Source organism: Mus caroli, chromosome 1 (genome assembly GCF_900094665.2).
Source record: "Mus caroli chromosome 1, CAROLI_EIJ_v1.1, whole genome shotgun sequence".
Classification (NCBI taxonomy): domain Eukaryota; kingdom Metazoa; phylum Chordata; class Mammalia; order Rodentia; family Muridae; genus Mus; species Mus caroli.
The window spans coordinates 60,596,885-60,612,114 of record NC_034570.1 but is presented as its reverse complement, the minus strand read 5'-3'; the positions used below and the strand labels follow the sequence as shown (position 1 = coordinate 60,612,114).

Below are 15,230 nucleotides of genomic sequence, written 5' to 3'. Positions count from 1 at the left end.
TCAGTATTCCCCTGCATTTATCTCCTAAGTGCTGGGATTGCTGGTGTGTCCTTATGAAACAGATTTGAATATATCTGACAAGGCATACTAACTCAGTAACAATAGGTTTTTGTATGTCACATTCAGCAATAGGTAAACCACCCAATAGGCTATCTAAAACCCAACACTGGACTTGGGCTACTCTTTGGATCAAATGGACTTAACATATAGGACATCTATCCAATAGCAGTAGAATGTAGATTATTTTGAGGTGCTCATATAACATTTGTTAGAACACATTATAGGTAGGACACAAAATAAATCTTAACAAATTAAAGATTGAAATTACATCTGTAGGGCCAGTGAGATGGCTTTACTGGGTAAGGGTGCTTGCCATGCAAGCCTCACATGAGTTCGGTCTCAAACTCACAGCGAGGAAGAGAACAAATTACTGCCTTCTGCACATTGTCTTGGGTCTCCAATTCTGTATCCAAAGTCACACTTTTGAAGTACAAAAGAATAATAAAAACCAACCAAACAACAAATTTGCATCAGGAAACTTTTACATTTAAAAATGAAATGAAACTAAAAATGAGTAAAAATTTTGGGAAAATTAACAAATAGAAATTAAAGAGTTTCTCAGAAAAACCAATAGATCAATGAATAAAGAGAAAGTATAAAATAATCTCAAGAGAAGTTCAAGTGGAAAACATTATGAAAACACAATGTAGCAAAAGCTGTTATTAATAAGGAAGTGTATAGGAAAACCTGCATAACAAGAACTGTTTGAAATGGTCTTACGAGTAAGGAAAATAGGAAAGAATGAAGTCCTAAGTGTAAAGAAAGATTGGCATAGAAAAGAATTCAGTAGAGAACAAGAAAGCTACTGAAAATATCAATGAAACCAAATTTTTGCCAAGCTAAACAAAATAAATCTTCAATTAGACTAAGAATAATAGACTTATCAGAAGTAAGACAATAGAAGTGGCCAAACAAATATAGATTATAGTGTTCTATTAGGAATATTTGTACTCCAACAAACTTGATAACCTAGAAAAATATAATATATACACACAATACCAAGATAATAAAATAATTAAAAAATTAAACCTGCCAATGTTGAGCAAGGAGATGACAACAAATATCAAAAAGCAAGAACCTACCAGGTGATGGTGGAGTACACCTTTAATCTGAGCACTTGAGAGGCAGAGGCAGGTGGATCTCTGAGGTGAAGGCTAATCTGTTCTATTGAGTGCGTTCCAGGCCAGCCAGAGCTGCACAGAGAAACTTTGTTTTGAAAAAACCACAACCCCCCCCCACCACCACCACACACACACACACACGGCAAGGATTTGTGATTGTGACGGCCTCATTGTTGGAGTCTATGAAACATTCAGAGAACTAATAACAATCTTCATTCTTTCCTAAAAACTGGAGAGTACGGACTGCTTCCTCAATCACTTTATAAAGCCAGTACTGTCCTACTAGTAAAGCCAGAAAGGAAGACTGAAAGAAGACAAATAGGCCAGTCTCCATAATGAATATAAATTCAAAGTGTTTAACAAAAATAATTCACTCAAAGGCTTTAATTCAGGTAAAATAACCAGGAACCATTATCTAGTGGGATTTATTCCTTGGGTGAAAATATGAATTAGCATGCAAATCAATGATTATATCACATATAATTATATCACAGTACAAAAGCTTACATGATCATCAATACAAGGAAAAAAATCAATATCCTTTTTTTTTGTTGAAATTACCAACAGTTATAAAAGGAATGTATTCTAAAAGATTCCCAGATAATCTCTTAGTAATAGCAAACTTGAAAGCCTTTCTTTTAAGATAAGAAACAAGACAAGGATACTTATTGTTCAGACTGGTTCAAGAAAACAGACCAGGAAATTATGAATCATAGAAACATGATTTGTAGTTCTGGAAGGTAGGGCGTTTTCAGGTTGAACTTGCAGATTCAATTCTTGGAAATGTCTTCAAACTTGACATTATCTTCTATCTAGTTTCTCACATGGTACTGGGAGTCAACAAGTCCACAGCCTCTTTTGTAAGGATGTCAAGCCTAGGATGGAACAGAACTAGTCACTTCCCAGACTTCCCAGTGGATACTTCTTAAAGGTCACAAATTGCTACTAGGCTTCAAGGACTTTTAAGTAGACATGGACATTTAATCTGCTTCCTTCCAGGCAGCTCTGGAATTCTCAGCCAAATCAGGAAAGGATACACAAATGGAAAAGGAAGATGTTAAATAGGCTGTTTAAAAATGTTAGAATCTTATGAGAAAAACAGGTATCCTGAATATTGGCTGAAATACAAAAATCAGTAAACTTGCTAAATACAAAATCAATGTATAGAAACCCCTCAACTGAAAATGTAATCAAGAATAAAAATTCTTTTGATAGTAGCATGAATACAATTTATGATTGACTTGATAAAGACAGTGGAAGACATATATACAAAAAGCTATAAACCATTGATGAAAATGTCAAAGTAGACCCGAGTAAGTGGAAATACTCAACATTAATTATAGGCACTGTGCCAGATGCCTGTAATCCTATTCTTCGGTTCTCTCTCTCTGGAGATCAAAGTGGGAGGAGTTGGAGTATCTATTCGATTTCAGAATATGTTAAGGTTGTCTCAACAGTTTGGTGCTAGCAGTATAAATAGATATAACTAAGGAAAGGACTCATTGCAGAATGAGTTTAACTTATTTGTGTTCAATTTATCCTGGAGAAAAATGTCAAGAGCATACACATGGAAAGGGACAATTTCTTAAATGCTGGGGAGATTGCATATCTAAGTGCAGAATTGAATTGAATCCTTATACCAGTCCATATTTAATTCAAGATGGATTAAAGACCTAAACATGAAGATGTTAAACTGCTGGGAGAAAGTGGAGAGAAAGAGCTTGGCATATAGTTCTGCAAAGATTTTCTGGATTTGGCCTTAAAAGCGTCAACAAATGTAAGAATAGACAAATGGGATTACATTGAATTGAAAACTGATGCCCAACAAAAGAAACAGTGTGAACAGACAGCCTATAGAATGGAAAATTGCTAATCATTTAACAAGTTAATGACCAAGGGATATACTCAAGCCAGACAAACAGTAACAAGAAAACAAAGAGTAGACTTTTCTCCAAAGAAGACATACAAATTTCCAACCGGTACTCCAAAATGAAAAAAAAAAAAATGCAACTCAACATTACAAATCATCAGAAGATACCAACTAAAACTACAATGAGATAAAGTCTTTCGTGTGTGAATATGGTTATCATAAGTTCTGGAGAGAATACAAAGGAAACCTTTGCATATGGTTGATAATATAAATTAGTACAGCCTTTATAGGAAAAGAAACTTCTTAAACTAAAAAACCCCAGAACTATCGTGTATACTCCAGCAATCCTACTCTAGATATCTCCAAAGGAAATGAAATCAATAAATGGAATCATTTCTGCATTACCATTGTAATCTTCATCCACAATCAAATATGGAATGAAATATTATTCAGCCTTTGGGAAAAAAGTGAAATACATCACTTGTCAAGTAATTGAGCATAGAAGTCAATAATTGAAAAATGAATGTCATATCTCACTTAGGAGGAAAATCTAAAAGAGTCATAACATAGAAGCACAGTAGCCTAGTGCTTACCGGATTGCTCTGGATGAGGTGAGGAGAGAAGGAGGATGTTGGCAAGTGACTGTTTCCACGTAGGAAACTAAGTTCTGGAGCTCTTTTGTCAATATGCTGACTATTTCATAGAATATGTTGTGTGCCTGAAAGTTGCTAAGAGTAGATCTAGGGTTCTCACAATTAAAATGTATGTGAAATGATTGATATATAATTAACTTCATTGAAATCACTTCACATTGATTTATACAGGAAAACATCACACTACAATAATTATGTACATTTTTTGTTATTTTTCCCTCAGTAAATTTTTAAAAAAAATATCCATAATAGTTTTAAGTTGTCTTAGAAAAATCTAAGCCCTGCAGATACTATTTTGATAAATGAAATTTTAATAAAAGTGATATCATTAAAACTTTTTTAAAATTAAATTTTTATTCTTAGAAAACAGAGCTAATGGAAATTTATATGTACTTTCAATGTAATCTTTCTCAGATTCCTAATGTATATTTTTGAAAACAGTCAACATTTTTGTTGGCTTTTCGGAGCAAGGTCTTATTATGATTATGTAGTTCTGGCTGGCCTGGAACTAGCTATGTAGACCAGGCTGGTGTTGAACAACTCACAGAAATGGGCAGCCTTCTCTGCCTCCTGAGTGCTGGGATTAAGGCATGTGCTACCACTGGCTCCATATCAGTGATTCTAACATTGAGATGTATTCATGAGTAAAATTCACATATTTCTCCAAAGCAGGTTTTTGTTATTTTATTTGTGTATCTTGAATTGGTGTTGTCTTAGCATCAAGAAAGTGCAGTAGTTGAATTTGTACATGTAAACTCTTTAAAGACTGTTTACAATATTGACATTTATTACTTTAAAAAACTGTCGTTTTCTTACATTTTAAAGTGTGGCTTTATGCACATTTGTTATATAGAATTATTATGACTATAACACAACATTCAATTTGCCCTATTTCCAAACCACTTCAACCATGTTAATATTTTTAAATATTTAGGGTCAAGTTTTGTCACAAGTAAAGCGAAAGCCTTAACAACATATAACTGTCTAAACAAAATATTGAAAATTCTGTAGAAATTCCCTCTTACTACATTAAAAGATCTCAGGCTACAGATTCAGTTGAATACACTCTTCTATTTTCCTTGCTACAAAATCAATTGAGTAATGAAGTCTATTTCTAGATGACATTTTAAATATCATTAGTTTTATTAGCTTTATTATTACTGGCAACAGAGGGAGAAGAATGCCTTTAAAGGATGGCCTGCTTGATTTTAGGTATAAACATCAGTGAAATTATCTTCTAAGAGTTATTGTTAAGGATCAGATTTTAAAGTTCCATGGGTTTTTGCGGCCTAGTACTAAGTATTTTCAATGTAAATTCTTCTATTTTGCAGAATATAAGGTTATTTGGGAATGTATACTGTATGGTGGTATTACAGAAATGTCTCTATTTTTGGTTAATTTGTAGTTCTCCTTTTTGAGGAACAAAAGTAGTTTTATTTTGGCTTCTGATTGTTTTTGTTGCTGGTGATGCGGTTTTAATAGTCTTTTACCCTCTTTCCAGAGCCATTGTAGTCTTTGGAAGAACTACAAATAAGTCTACATATGTGGTGCCATAGCAAAAAATAGGTTTCCTCTGAGCTGTTTCAAATTTGAAACTCAGAACTTTTTGTTGAAATTTTAACTCCACTGTCCACTCAACTAGACCTTTAGGTAGGGTTCAATCTATATAATTGTCTACTTTTTGAACAGAAGAAATATATATGCATGGATGTATATGCACAGGATATTTATTGAATTATATTTTCCTTTGTTAGTATGCTTTAGTCTGCTTTAAAAATTCATGCTTTTGTTCTCTATGTCCATAGTTGTCAATGTTCCCTATCACACAAGAATTGTATAAGGATAGTTAAGAGTATTTAACAGAGAGGAAAAGTGTGGTAGCGACACTGTACATGAATATATACCCTGTTTTTCTCTCTTCCTTTGCTTGATAGGACTTGAGAGCAGAAGAGGGAGAGTAGAGCTAACTTTTCTGGTTAATGCATGAATTCGTTTTAAGTTATGCTAGAAGCTTTGTTTAGATGGTTTATGTACTGAGTTCTACCAGGGTTCTAGTTAAATGTAAATAATATCTACTTTGTGCCACTCTTTGTTATTGAAACCCTTTAATACCTTCACTCCTTAATTTTTTGTCATTATGCCAGCATTTCTAAGCTTCACCTTTCTTTTATATTATATGTTGTTTTTGTGGTTATTGGGGCAGAATCTTGCCTTGTCCATGCTGGCCTTGGACACACTATCATGCCTACAAATCATTAAGTTTTAGGATTGGGTCATGAGCCAGCATGTCTAGCTGACTGTAAACACTTTAATTGAGAACTTGTTAACTCATCCTAATGGCAGGAAATATCTTTGAAGGAGAGCTTCATTAAGATAGAGTAAGCTGACATAGCAGGGGGACCTCCACATATCACAGATGAAGGACTGATTTTTTTCTTCTCATTTAACAGTTAACAATTAGGCATGCTACGGCCTGTTAACTCTGTTGTCTCCCTGCACTGACTCACTAGCACTCCCTTCATTTCCACACCCAGCTATTTTTAAGGAGCCACTCAATTAGATGTAAAGGCAAGCTCCTGCAGATACAGATTATTTTGGCTTACCTCTTAGAGTCAGACTTTGAAACTTAGACTTAACTAGCATTTTAGACTGGGAAATGAAGTCTACAGCTGTTCTGCTTAGGGCTCAGAGCTGAGTTCTGTTATTATAATTCCAGCATTCTGGATAATGAGGCAGGAGGATTATAAACCTGAGGGTAATCTGGGCTATAAAGTGATTCTGATGTGATACTAGCCTATAATATAGTATTGTTCTCTTGCAAAAACTACAGAAAAGAAAGAAAAATGACTAGACATTGGGAGAGAGACTGCAGAAATGCAGTCTATTTGGTTTTCTTTGGCCTTCCACATGTCCATATACGCCTTTCTCTTATATAAAATGTACCAATTTCTCAAAGATGACAAGCTAGAATCATACAATGAAGTAGAGTATCCTTCCATTGTGTTAAGATGTGGTTCATCAATGTGATGAGCTACAAACTGGCAAACGTTATTTTGACTTTCTGTTTCTTATATGATGCAGAAAGGACAGGAAAGTTGCAATAAAATTCATAGGAGAGTTAAAGTATTTGCTACGGAAGCACGAGGATTTGACTTTAGATGCCTAGCTCATGAGTGGAAAGCTGCATGTATCTGTGTGTACCTGCAATACCAGTCCTGGGGTATGGAGAGAGGGAAGTCTGGGATAGTGGGGCACTAAGTGTATTTAATGAGTGAACTCCAGCTCGTCCAGTAAGAAGCCCTGTCTCCTAAAATAAGGACAGCACTTTAAGAAGACAGCTGATGTCTACCTCTGGCTTCCACAGGTTTGTCCAACATCATACACAAAAGTACTCTAACTGGTTAAAAGAAAAATGTGGATATGCACAATAGTTCCTGGCTTTTACAGCACCAAAACCTGCTGTAGCAGTAGAGTAAGGTCTTAGAGGAACCCCAGTGTTGCTTTGCGAAGTAACAGTCTTTTCCTTTGTTTTCTATAGAATCTCACTTTGCTGCATGGGGATGTATTCTCATATCTTTTATGATTATATGCCGTCATAGTAAACCATTATTGGATGTTGCACTCTGTTATTAACCCTGGACCCAAGGTTTAGTTTCTGTTAGTCTTGTGGTAGCTTTTGCTAACAGAGTTCTCAGTGTTTCACTTTTTGTCCCATCTTATGAGTTAAATATGAAAATAACCAAGTCAAATTTCGTCCTTTACTGGTAATTAAGTTTTGTTAATTTCTCTTTCTTCATCAATTTAGTGAGTTGTCTCAGTGTCATGTTTACTATATACTTGGCTTGAACAAAGCTTTAAAGAAAGATGAAGTTTATGCAGTTAAATAAGCAAGTAATTTAATAACCCACTAAAACAAAATTATTTTCTAGAGGAGGACCACACTGAACAATCTTCTATTTGTATGTTTGTGTGTTTGTATGGTCAGTTACTAGATAGGTGTATATGTACATATACACAGAAGAATAAGTAGCAATAGACATGGACCTTGAAATGACAGAGATGATGTGAGTAACATATTTGTTTTGAACATACTTAGTGAAGTCATAAATCACAAGAAATTGAAGATAAAATAACCACTAAACTCTCAGAATCCAAAACAGTAACCTATTTTTCATCTTAGCAAGAGAATGGCTATTTAGAATGCACTAAATAAAACATTGATAGCTTTTGTTAGAAGTATGATTTCAGAAGTCAATGGAATGATAATAGAAATGTTGAAAAAAACATATGAGTTATCTATTCAACGAAGTGAGTTTTAACAACGGCGAATGGCATTTCCAAGTAAGTAGAACTGACAAAAGTCAGTATGAGTGCACTAAAACTAAAACATGTTTCTTTGCACCCGGGGCTATGAATGTCTTTTCTTGAAAAATAAAAAATGAATAATCTGTAGGCATGGACAATGATAGTAAGCTATTATATATTGTAATTGATGATTAGACAGTTTATCTTAAACATCAGACATCCTTTTCTTCAACCCACATCTCTAAAGTTATTGTTAAGCTCTGCCTTGAGCTTCATGTCACAGTTCAGTTATGAGGGCCAAATCCTATTCCAGGCATACATTTCCAAATAATATAGGTGATAAAAAATCATCAGAGATACGAAATGCTTTAGATAGATATATTACAAATTGCATACCTTGTATATTTATGCTGTTATTTTAATTCCATTTAGTAAATTACTGAAGTGATGCTGATAGGAATTTGTTTGGCTCTGAATGTATATGTAGGAAAGAATGGTATAAAATCTTTGGTCTGTGCTCACCGAAACCTATAGCAAATGAAATATGAAATAAAAAGGGAGAAAACCGTAGAAATCAAGGAATAACAAGCCACAAGTCTTCGTTGTTATGACAGAGTTGATAAACATATCTAGGATGATTAGAAAAAAATGACCAAAAACAGAACTAAAAATATCATAGGTATTACTAAAACAATAATGGAATATTATGAGTGATTATGTGCTTATCAATGAAAATCTTTGAACCAAATAGTCTTATGATTTATAACAAAATTTATTAAATATTGCTAAAGAAGAAATAGAAAACACGATAGATGTTACATCATTTAGAAACATTAAATTGGTAATTTTTCCAGATGTAATTTCCAGCCTAGCTATTTTCACTGATTATTTTTGAAATATATGTGTAAATAATTCCAATTCTATAAAAACACTTTGATAGAGTAAAAGGGAAAAAATTCTTGCTAGTTTACTCTGAGGCCAGCATTAGCTTGAGTCTGACACTGGACAAACATAGAAGGAAGCAGCAGAGATGTAGCTCCTTTCACGCTAGCCATCAGGACATTCATAACAAATATCAGATAGAATTGGGCATAATATTTTAATCATGAGCACACACATTAGTAACATTCAAACTTTAAATAAATTAACATCAAAAGTAATTTGACAAGATTCAAAGCCACTTATAACTGACAGCGTATCAGCCTGAGCTACATAGGCAGTGTTTCAAGATAAAACAAAACCTACTCAGAGTGCAGTGTTACATAGACCCATACTTTAGGCTATTTATCATTTGTCTGTCTAATCATGTGTAGATTGGGAATGAAATACTTCTAGTAAGTTAGATTTGAAAAAGAAGTTACACCAGGAAGATATAGCCCAGTTAAATGTGGACATGCTATTTGCACAGGCATGTTATTAATGCAACTCCACATAATCCTTTGGAAAGCAGAAGGTGCATATGAGAAAATAATCTTCAGCAGGTGTTGGCAAGCAGACTCATGAACCAAATGGGATTTAGTTCCTGTCTTGAAAATAGTTACATTGGAACACGGCCACTCCATGGTGTGTATGGCCTATAGCTACTCTCATATTTCAAAGGCAGAGTTGAATAGTTAACAGAGATCCTCTGACCACAAAACCTAAAGCATTTGTTACATGTGTCTTCAGAGATAAAGTTTGCTACCCTCTGATCTAAAGGAATCCAATTCTAGGGTAGAAAGGTTTTCCTAGGTGAGAAAATACCAGTTGAGAAGGTTGATCAGTTTATTTTTCTAGGACCATTTTTTTTTTTAACATTCATTTCTTACAACTAGACCTTGTCTCTTGATTAGTCATCAATTTGCTGTATTGTGAACTAACAAAACCTGTGTTAAAGGAAAGATTGCATTAAATATGTCTCTCTTTAAGCCTTGGTAATCTAAGATGTCATTCTGGAAAGCTCTTCTTTCAATAACTATACTTGAAAGACAAGAATGTAGACTCTAGGTTCAAGTCTTCAGGCTGGAACTACCGAGTTGGCACAGTGGTTAAGAGCACATGCTGCTTTATAGAGGCCCAGGTTTGTTCCCTCAGCACCCAGCTCTGTAAGTACAGTGCTGGGGCCCGTGACCTGGGTTCCTATGGTATTGAGCGTGATTGTGGCATACTTGCATACATGCAGGCAAACACCTCCATAATAACATTTTAAGAAAAGAACCTTGTAGTATTTCCACCAACAAGTTAAGCATTGACTCCAAGCAAGCAAGGATAGAATTGTAAGGCATAGGCCACCATTTGGAAGATGTACTGTTTTTACGCAGCCCAAGTGGTGTCCATGTACAGATGTCCTTGCCTTTCTCTTTGTTGAACATAGGAATACCACCAGTGGTCAGCAGCTGGTAGTCTGTGCTCAGTTTTGTGTACTTCTGAAGTGCAGAGAACCATTGTTCTTAGAGATTTAGCAGCCCAAACTTATACGCCAATTACATATGGCTTAAATGGTATAGGTTCTCTAATAGACTAACCTATAGCCTGATTGATTGGTCTACTCTATAGTTACATTATTGGTTATATATGTTGTTTATATAAGCCATATTTTGATTTTAAATCTGTCTTCAAAAAAAAAGTCGACTATAAACTTACCTGTTATCTGTTATGTTTGCAACAATATTTTAAAGAAAAACATCTTTATTAATCATTTTGTTTACATTTCAAATGTTACTCTCTTTCCTGATCTCCCTTCCACAAACTCCCCACCCATGCCCCACCCCTTTCCCTCTAAGAATGTGTTCCCCCACCCACCCACCTACTCTTGCTTCACCCCTCTAGCATGCCTCTTTGCTGGGGCATCAAGCCTCCACAGGACTGAGCGCCTCCCCTCACACTGATGCTAGATAAGGCAGACCTCTACTACATATGTAGCAAGCCCATGTATACTCTTTGGTTGATGGTTTAGTCCCTGGGAGCTCTGAGAGGTCTGGTTAGTTGATACTGCTGTTCTTCCTATGGGGTTGCAATCCTCTTCAGCTCCTTCTGCCCTTCCTCTAACTCTTCCATGGGGTTCCCCAGGCTCAGTCCAATGGTTGGCTGTCTCTGCATCTGTCTTAGGTGGAAAACCTGTTTCTAAGCAAGGGAACTCTTTGGATGAAAAAGCTTGTTTACCCTCTTTACATTCAGCACTCAGGCTTTTAATTATTCCTAGTAAAGTAGGGGAAATGAATCATTATAACAAACTCATTCCACGCTTCACAGAGCTTCAGCATGATTTGGTTCATTTAAATTTAATCTAGTATTGTAATGTCTGTTACTATAATTGGATACAATTTGTAAAAATAAAAATGAGTTTTGGTATTAACTTTGGTGACAGTATCTTTCCCATAAGTATTGTATTAAGAAATTAAATTTTTTATATTTTATTATTTGTCATCAACTACATATTCAAGTCAAACTGAATGTTAATAAGGAAATTTTCTAACTGAAGCAAAATGTAATGAAAGAACTTGAAAAATGACCTTTGCTTTCCTTATGGTCTCTTCCATAGTGATCTGCTCTAAATTTTAAATGACTTTACGCACTTCATCTTATTTATCTTCTCCTCTTGTCAGTCCACCCTAAGTTTCAGATTGTTTCAGTCAGAATAGGTTATATTCAGTAATAAGTGAAGCTCATACTCTCACATAGTAGAGATCTACCTTAGCTTTGGGATATCCTCTACTATCTAGTATGGTTTTATGGCTATTCTATCTGCACCAGTGTATACCAGGTCCTTTGGTACACAAAATGATAAGTCTATTTTGCTCAGAGCCTGTTGATTGGTAGTAGTCACATGACTCCAACTTCAGTACAAAGAAGGCTATATATAAAATACTAGTAGCACACAGGGTATTTGGAGACTACAGTTTATACACCAGTGATACCTTCCTTGTTTCTTTTCATGTCTCATGGCTTTAGTAGCAAGACTGCATGGGGAAATAATTTTGTTAGTACTTTCTAAGTAGCTCCCATTTTACACTAAATCATTATTTTCACCTGTTCCAGTTGTGTTGGTATGACTCTTGCTTTACTCTCCAAACTTCATGATAGCATTTAGTACTACTAAATACTATCTCTATAAAATGAATTTCAAACATGTACTCTCTCACTTTGATTTAAAAATGTTCAAAATTTGAAAAATTATAATTTTGACTGTAAACTGAAAATGTAAATATGTCTAGAGAAACTGCTGCATATGGTGTCATAGAAATACTGATATAAAATCTTATTATACTTACTAAATTGTATGTAGCAAAGTTACAATAATTGCCTTTTTTTAACTGACAGAAAATTTTCTTCACTATCTCCTCTGGTTGAGTTTATATGCACATTCCATCACAAAGTTATTATTATTGTTGTTCTCAAGACAAAGTCTCCCTATGCCCTGGCCGTTCTGGAACTCACTATGTAGACCAGGCTGGCCTTGAACGCAGAGCAATCAGCCTGCCTGTGTCTTCTGAGTGCTGGGATAAAAGGCATGTGCCATTTTGTATGACCTATTTCATTTGATTTGTTTTGTTTCCATTATACATTTTCTCCACTTTTAGAGTAGTTTTGGCTTCAAAGTAAAACAGTAAATATCAGAATTCCTGTGTCCTCTCTGTCCCCACAAGTTCACTCACAACTTCCATATCAATTACCATCTGATATTGATCTGTTATTATCACCTGTAATTATCATTATAGTTCATTCTATGATCTTGGAAATACATACATTTTAGATAATTTTAAAAACATTCATGTATCTTTCTATTCATGTATTTTCTATAACATAGTTATTAGTTCTGAATTATACTTTTAATTTTTGGTGATATTTTCTCCTTGGCAGTCTATTTAATTTTCCTTCCTCCTTCCCTTACTCCCCACCACCTCCTGCCATACCATGTATAATTACAATTATTTATTTTTCTAGCTCATGCAGTTACACTATTTTCATGAAATAATTCATTTGTAGTCCCCAAAACTATAGCTTCTAAGAGTGCCCTTGCTAAAAGATAGAGGAACTAAGAGGTTTCAACATTTATTTCAAAACATAAATGAAAGTAGAGGTCTTTGTAAATTCTTTTTGTTCCTTGTATTGTGCAACATAGTCATTAAGTTTTTAACTAGATATTTATCTTTAAAAAATAAACAAAAACGGAAGACCTATGTATTCAAAATAGTGATTTGAAATGTAAAGTCTGGTCATAGTGGCACAGGCATTTGGGAGTCAGAGGCAGGTAGATTTCTGAGTTTGAGGCCAGCCTTGGCTATGGAGCTTGGTCCAGGCCATCCAAAGTATTCAGTGAGATACTATTAAAAGAAAGAAAGAGAGGAAGCAAGGGACAGAGGGAGAGAGGAATGGAGGGAGAGAGGGAAGGGAAAGGGAGGAGAGGGAAAATGAGAAGGAAATACAGCAGAGGATTCATTTTTGTAAATTATTGTCAATTAATTTTAATTAATTATTGCCTTTAAAGTATTAGTAATATATTGATACTTATAGTCTATCAAGTAAAAATTACAGTTAAGTCAAGTACACTAGAGTTTATTAAGTGAATTTAGGTATAGTTCAAATGGGTTTATCTAGTACTTGACTTCCACTTTTACTTATAAAATCCTCACAGAACAGATGTTACGGGATGTTGGAGTTGTTATTCTTGTTTCCTTTTCCTTACTGGTTCATTCCCCATGCAAGCCCTTAGCATCAGTAGCATATTAAATTACAGAGGGATTATCCTACTGTTGGGTACATAATATTGACGAAAGCCAAGTATTTGTGTGGTAGAAAGGTAAGGAATCAAATTTCCTTTGATAAGAAGTCAGTCTGCTATTTTCCCTTGATGTAGTGTACATGTCTTCTAAAAGAAATTACATTTTATGAAACTAGTCAAGGAAGTTATTTGCACTCTGACAGTCTGACTTTGTGCTTTGACTAACAGTGTTTGTTTTGTTCCCAGCAACTCTAGTACTGAATGGAAGTGGCTTGTAGACAGAGCACAAGTTGGCAGCCGATGGACTTGGCTTCAAGCTCAGATTTCAGAGCTGGAATACAAAATCCAGCAGCTAACAGATATCCACAGGCAGATTCGTGCCTCTAAGGTATTGTTAGTATTGTTTGTTTTTTGTTAAAATTGGTACCTGTATAATTTTTTACATAAATTAATTTTTATTAAGTTTCATGAAAGGAGCTAGTTTCAGGTTTTCAAATATTAATTTCTTAATATTAATGTTGCTTTTCTCAAGCCTGTATATATATACATATGTATATGTATATATAATTTGACAGTATGTTTAAACAATTAAAAACATTGAGCTTAAGTTAATAGAAATATTATACATTTAAAACATTTTTATTGTCAAATGTATGTAAACACAATTTGTTAATGTATTCATTTTTATGTGTACAACATAATAGTATTAAGTAATTTAATAATATCAGGCATCCATTTTCTTTCTATTTTTTTTTCTTTTTTTTTTTTCCACCTTTTTTTTTTCTTTTTGTAGCCTTGGCTATCCTGGAACTCACTTTGTAGATCAGGCTGGCCTGAATTCATAGAGATTTGCCTGCCTCTGCCTTCAGAATGCTATGGTTAAAGGCATGCATCACTCCCTGCCTGGCCTCTTTTAAGACTGAAAACTATACCATTAAACAGTGACTATCCAGTTTTCAGTCTCCATAACATTAATAACCATGTCTGTTATAGTGGAAACATAATAATACCTAGTTTTTTTTTTGTGACTGGCTTATATAGCCTGTGGTCCTTTCATTTTATGGACATTGTAGTATATACTTGAATTTCCTTTTTGAAAGCTGAATAGTTGTATATTCATTACATTTTGTTTATCCATTAATCCAATGATAGATATGTAAATTGTTTCACATTTTAGCTGTTGTCTGTGTGCTGTGAATATAGTGAAAAAAAATTCTCTTTTCAAAGCACTCTTTTCAGTGGAACGGGATGTATGCCTTTAACCACAGCACATGGGAAAGGGAGGCAAGTGGATTTCTTTGAGTACAGGTTTCCCTGCCTAGGTAGTGATTTCCAAGCCAGCCAGGGCTCAATGGTGTGATCCTTTCTGAGAAACAAAGAAACCAAAAAAAAAAAAAAAAAAAAAAAAAAAAAAAAAAAAAATTTTTTTGGCCATACATCCAGAAATGGAGTTAGAGGATTGTATGATAATTCTGTTTTTAATTTTTAATGAACTATAGTATACAATAGTTCCCATTTCT

The 15,230-nt window shown here is 34.5% G+C and overlaps 1 protein-coding gene across 9 annotated transcripts in view; it reads left to right on the top strand.

Annotated features, from left to right (window-relative positions):
* The window catches only part of Kansl1l (KAT8 regulatory NSL complex subunit 1 like), a 91,715-nt gene that overhangs the window by 24,190 nt on the left and 52,295 nt on the right, over positions 1-15,230 (top strand). For all 9 annotated transcript variants that reach the window (XM_029476692.1, XM_029476682.1, XM_029476685.1 and 6 more), the window contains exon 3: positions 13,957-14,098. In XM_029476692.1, the coding sequence (XP_029332552.1) occupies positions 13,957-14,098 (142 nt within the window). The remainder of the gene's footprint in view (positions 1-13,956; positions 14,099-15,230) is intronic.